At 34.1% G+C, this 6,093-nt stretch overlaps 1 protein-coding gene across 1 annotated transcript; it reads left to right on the forward strand.

Annotated features, from left to right (window-relative positions):
• The first annotated feature begins 903 nt into the window (after positions 1-903).
• Positions 904-5,497, forward strand: LOC113497505 (neuromedin-U receptor 2-like). Its single transcript, XM_026877079.1, has 4 exons — positions 904-1,911; positions 2,818-2,915; positions 3,292-3,396; positions 5,368-5,497. The coding sequence occupies exons 1-4, from the start codon at positions 1,158-1,160 to the stop codon at positions 5,434-5,436; spliced, it is 1,026 nt and encodes a 341-aa protein (XP_026732880.1). The 5' UTR covers positions 904-1,157; the 3' UTR covers positions 5,437-5,497.
• Positions 5,498-6,093: the final 596 nt, after the last annotated feature.

Consider the following 6,093-nt stretch of genomic DNA (forward strand, 5'->3'; position numbering starts at 1 on the left):
TACTAGATAACTGATTAACGTACTTGTGTATATCTAAATACATACCAATTGTATATAAAATACGCCATCGAGCCTTTTAGGTAGAGCAGATGGGGCAGCTTACCACTATACTCCTACATTAGCCAAAAACATCAGCTTGTGGTCGATCAAAGCTTAAAAATCATTTCTATTATTTAGTATGTTACTGCTCTTTCGTAAGTGTTTTTTTAGTCCAGTTTTATTTTTAATTTTTTCTAATGGGCACACCGCTTTGAAAAAATACTAGTAACTTCACACGACATTAATAATTCAAAGTTTAAGAAACATTGTGACGTCACAAGAAACAAGTGAAATAGCTCTATCAATAGTATATGTGATAAGTTTACTACATGTGACGTTAAAAGTAAATCTGTATCACAGTTACAACTTTACTGAGTGACACACGCCCTTTGCCTGTACTTTGAAGTTTTAAAGAAAGACGATTGGAATTGAGGAGGTGAGACGACGCAATACATTGTTTATAGTTGTGTCTCGCTTCTACAACTACAAGTCTTATTAAAGAAGCTAATAGTAAGCGAACAGATAAAGTTTCCTTTTGTTCGTAGTTTTTCGAACTATTTGGAGACGTTACATTGAGTAGAAATAAATCATTTGTAGCGAGGTCTTTGGAGCTATTTATAGTTCTGGTTTCGAAAACTATTCTTCTTTTATTGAAAGATTTGAGGCCTATTTATACGTAAAAAATGGTGATATGGACTTGAAATATTGCTTATATGTTTTAGTCGTGGAATCTCCCTTGGGACTGCCAATTACATATAAATACATCCTTCTCAGACCACTAACGAGGTATCAGGCTGTAATCCCTACTCCCACGGTTATATAATAGGCTTTAACATTAACCCTCTAAATGCTCAATTATAAAATTTAGCTAAATAATTATTAGATTTTTAGTAATCAAGTTAAAGTCACCAATTTTAACATCACCCTGTATAAGGGAGTATCAAAGTGGTGGCGAAATTTCTTTTTATCAGTACTTCCCTATCGCTAGCCAGAGCGACACTGTCCGCACTCAATGGGCATTATCTAACATGTCGGCTTTATAGTGTAAAGGTCATTATAAAATGTAGTAAGAATCAAAACAAATATCGTACTCGAGAAAAAGTGACACTTAAACGAGAATGTCGTTTATAAACGACAGCCAGTACGAAAACAATTCATTTTCTTTCTTCGGGCCCGTGGGGATGGCTTTTTTTGAAGATGGAACAGTTTTGGACGACACTTATCCGGTCAAAATAGTCGTGAGCTGTTTCTTGGGACTCTTCATGATGTTGAGCCTCATCGGCAACATTTGCACTTTGACGGTTATCGGCCGGGACCGCTCTATGAGGACGCCTACAAACTGCTATCTCGCAAACATCGCTTTAATAGACCTGCTGACCGCTCTATTCATCCCAATTGAAATATACATCATCTTTATCCCAGACTTCTATCCCTTAGGGGAAGTAGGCTGTCGGATACATTTCATCCTTTGGGACGTGTTAAGTAACTGTAGCCTTTTGATAATAACAGCGTTTACGATAGAGCGGTACATTATAGTGACGAAACCTTTTTTGAGACAAAAATTGTCGCTGAATTCTCGCGTCTTCAAAATTGTGGGCGTTATTTGGCTGGTATCCCTAAGTTTCTGTATTCCTGACGTCTTTTATATAGATCTGCTTGAAAGAAAGGAATACGTGTTTTGTTATTATAAGTTGACGAGTATTGTTAATATTGTTGTTGCAATCGAGATATTTGTTTGCTTCCTGATGCCGATGACCATTATATCGGTGTTGTACATTAAGATGCTGATTGCGTTGAGGTCTGCGAAGATTAAGTTGCGGAGTAGCCCGGTGGTAGGCAAGCAGAACAGAGATAAGGCAGTCAAAATGATCGGTTAGTACAAATGTCATGTTTGTTTATTATATTTTTTTAATGTATGTATTCAAAATAACAGTGTAATTTTCAAATCTCCTCATTTAAATGTTTTTAATTTTGTGAGTGCAGAGATTTAAATAGATTCTTTAATTTGTTCAAAACGCCCACGGAAAGATGTTTTAACGTTCGACACCATGAGCACATCATTGTAATAAAACTTTTCATGACCCAAAATTGTGACAAAAGTTATTTTTAACATATAAATAAAAGTCAAGTTTTCTTGACAATGACCCAATTTAATGAGGGTTAATTTGGGTTAATAAAGTAAAAAAGGTAACACCGTCCAATCCAAAACTTTTGAAAGTTATTCTTGCAAGAAAAGATGATAAAGAAACATTGGAACAAAAAATAAAATAAAGACCCTTAACTAATATAATAACGTAATATCTAACTGTCAGTCCCCTTATAAATAAAACGGAACATCATTTTAACACTATATTTTATGTATAAAACTAAATATTTTAAACAATGTGCACTTACAATAATAGTGAAACGAACCAACAATCTTGTAATTGCTGGAGAAATGCCTTGTCCCTTATAAAGAAAAACAAAACCTTTGAAACCAAGCTTGCTTAGTTACGGTGTTCCATTCTCCAGTGTTCTTCCTTTCAATGTTTTCTTCCACCGTTTCTCAAGTGGACTTAAAATAATAGGGAAAGTAGACGAAACTTTGAAAGAGCAGCAAAACATTTGTATGTAATAGGTTTCAATCTGTAGTGCTGTGCATTCACATAAGTTTATAGGCCCACCGACACCAAGGCAAAGGCAACATTATTTTTAAACTGCATATAGTAATTATATCATGCATACACAGTATTTTTGCGTTTCGCATATCTATGGCTTTATATTTTAATTCTATTACAGCGGCAGTGGCAGCTACTTTCTTTCTAGCTTGGTCACCATATTGCGTCCTGCGCATAATGACAGTACTGCCTAAATGTAATTACGAAGATTATTACAATGTAAGTTGCTTTAATACTTATTTTCTATTTACTTAATCCGATTCATTTTCCAAACCAAAACGGACTCGTGTACTCATTGTTCGAAACCATTATCTATTACCACAGCTAAAAATGTTGGACTCCCTTAAATTAAACTTTTTGTTGTCTAGTATTTTTTCAATTTAAATTATCAAGTTTATTGAAAAACAGCCTGGTGATAGACTGCGGAGCCTTAGAGCTATTTTGCGACAAGCAATGGCTAATCATTTAATTGCTTTCAAGTTTCAAGTATTTAAAATGATTACAATTAGTAGGTAGGTAATGAGAGAAGAAAAAAAACGTATTACTTCAGCCTTTAATCATTGATTAGTTTATAGTCAAACTATTTTTGTTTCAGGTGTGGAAAATAATGAACTATTTATGCTACAACGCGTACATGGCGACTGCAGTCAATCCCATTGTCTACAGTTTGATGTCACGAAAGTTTCGTCAGGCCTTTAAAGTGAGTATATAGAGAAAGCAAACAGTTTTAACGGCCAATAGAAGTGATTACGTTTTATGCAGCCCTAGAGGCACATGACGGTGCCAAAATAATTATAAAATAGCTGTTTACAGAGTAAAGCAAATGTTAAAATAATAGCTTGTTTTTTTTGCGATTACATTTGTGTTAAAAACTCGATATTTTAAGATACAGTAAGTTGTACTATAGACATTTGAGGGTCTCCACAAAACATATTGTCTAATGTTACCACGAGTATCTAATGCTTTATTGAAACCAGTTTTAAAACTAAGCTCTTTGAAATCCCCAAAAACGCGTATACAATCTTAATAAGAAGTTAGGAACGGCAGAAGTGGGGAAAAAACAAAATGCCTCTACAATTTGATTAATTTGAGCCCAGTTTAACAATCCAATGATATGACGTCACAAATCTGGGGGCGTCCACTCCGTATTCATAAATTCATCTGCCAAGCTGCGTTTGACATCGTCCAACGGGTCGTGAACTTTACCACCTATAAAACACATCTGTGCAACATGTCTTGCAGCACAATGCATTGTACCGACTCTTTGAAATACAGCTAACTGGGCAAAGGCTGGCTGAAATTTCAGATACATTCTAGTAATACACGTAAACTTGAATGGAAAAATAAAAACAACCCGAAAGATCAAGAAGACGGTTTGAGTGCTGAGAGATGGAATACCTACTGGAAATGAATATTCATGGTTTTATAAAAAGGAAATTTAATCAAATTTAAGTAGAGCATAGTAATTGTATCTCATAGAATCGATCTTTAAGTATGATATTAACATCAAAGCACGGACAATCCACAAAGGACAATCTGAGGCACACCGCTTAAATAACTTTTATTAAAATGTTTGCAATGCTGTTAAAAGATCCAATCGAAAACAGTTAAGTAATTAAAGACTAGTAACTAAGAACTGTTAAATTATTAAACGGAAACACATAAACTGTGTAAGCAAAAATAGAGAAAGAGGATTCATTAAAGCTCTAGAAAACATGTAGGAAAAAACGATCAACGTCCGAGGTGACATAGTTAATGTTCGTTTGGAAGCAGTCCAAAAAGCAGGTCTGCAGTTAACAACGTAGACCGTAGAGATACTAAAGAATTTCCTCTAATTAATGAATACAAGTTCAGACATGTTCTGAATTTCCAATACACTTCTGCAGTCTGAAATATGGAGGACTATGCCGCTTCGAATACAAAAAGAAGGGAATGAAAACGGGCGCGTCTATTGAAATATATCTGATAAAAGTAATATTTTGATTTTGGACTATAAGTACATTAATTAAAACTGAAAAAAAATAAAAATATATTCTATTTTGAATACAGTACAATAGGCTTGAAGAAAACTATTGAGTAAATAGGTGACTCACCAAAAGCGGTTGTTTTCTTTTCAAGTTTTGTGTGAATATAGAGTGATTCCAAGTAGAGCCGTCACGTATAAAAGCTTCCTAAAATCACATTTCATAACGGATTTGAATGTTTAAGTGGGATTTAGCTTGTCTGACCCTTGTGAGTCTACCTGTGGCCATTTACGGTCGACGCAAGTTTTCTAAAATATTACAGTAGCGACAGATACAATCCGAAACACTACTGATTTAAAAAAGTTTATAATCGGATAGAAAATCCTCTCTTGAAGTTTTATTGTTAGCCGAGTTCCGAATCCCGCAAGGGGTTAAGCGTGCCGTAATGACTACACGTAGCAGATTGTCCGAATTGTCTGTCCGAACGGCACCATTATTAAATGTAACCATTATTAATTGCAACGATTTACTCACAAGTATTTATCGGTTGTTTTCTTACCCGAATATTTTCCACCAGAGTCCGGAACCTTACTATAAAAAAATATTTAATTCTCGCTCACTTGTGATAGCAGGCTACATGATCTTTGTGACGTGGCCTTATACACAGTATTATAATTTCAATTAAAATTATAACATTTCGTTTTCAGGATTTGCTGAAGAGCCCTCGAACCCTCGGTCGAAGAAGGTTAACATCAGTACGCAACTCTATAGTTTAAATTATATTTAACATCCATTTTTGTTTTATAGTTATGTAGCGACTTGTGTATGTGCATGCATGTCTTGGAATTAAAATAAATATGTGTTTTATTTTATAACTTAATTTTATTTTTAAGAGATTTGTTAATTTGTACATAAAATAGGCAAGTATTCATTCTGAAAATTACGTATTTGTGTAATGGAATGAATGCTATCCAGACGCGTTTGAAGTTACTTGAGTCATTTTAAATATTTAATTAGTTTTATCAGGCGCATGAACACGGTTATAACAAGTTCTAAAATGGTTTTGTTCGCGTTTTAGATTAGGCCCTTAATTTGGTAGCTTTCAATCAAAATTAATTAATAATAATAAGTCTTTGAAAAACATTATTTCAAGAGTACACCACAACATTAAGATTATATTTTTATAGTTGTGGAAGCGTGACAGCGTTATACATGGCAGAGAGCTTCATCTCTTTTCTACAAGCTTAATTTAACTTTAAAACGTGGTGGTAGGCCTCCAACTTCCCACACTAATAAACGAATTCAATTTCTTTAAATAAAACGACAAGAGTTAAAAAATAAAACGTTTATTTGTGGCGTTAGATATTGAAGCAGGTACTTTATCAAGAAAACAATATCGTAGATCATAATAGTATATTGCATAAGTATGATAA

This window comes from Trichoplusia ni, chromosome 9, assembly GCF_003590095.1.
Source record: "Trichoplusia ni isolate ovarian cell line Hi5 chromosome 9, tn1, whole genome shotgun sequence".
Taxonomy (NCBI): domain Eukaryota; kingdom Metazoa; phylum Arthropoda; class Insecta; order Lepidoptera; family Noctuidae; genus Trichoplusia; species Trichoplusia ni.

Bases quoted from the DNA above. Each gene is read 5' to 3' on its own strand.
- LOC113497505 (XM_026877079.1), top strand. From the start codon at position 1,158: ATGTCGTTTATAAACGACAGCCAGTACGAAAACAATTCATTTTCTTTC. The intron at 1,912-2,817 runs GTTAGTACAAAT...ATTCTATTACAG, and splicing joins TAAGGCAGTCAAAATGATCG to CGGCAGTGGCAGCTACTTTC. The intron at 3,397-5,367 runs GTGAGTATATAG...TTTCGTTTTCAG, and splicing joins AGTTTCGTCAGGCCTTTAAA to GATTTGCTGAAGAGCCCTCG.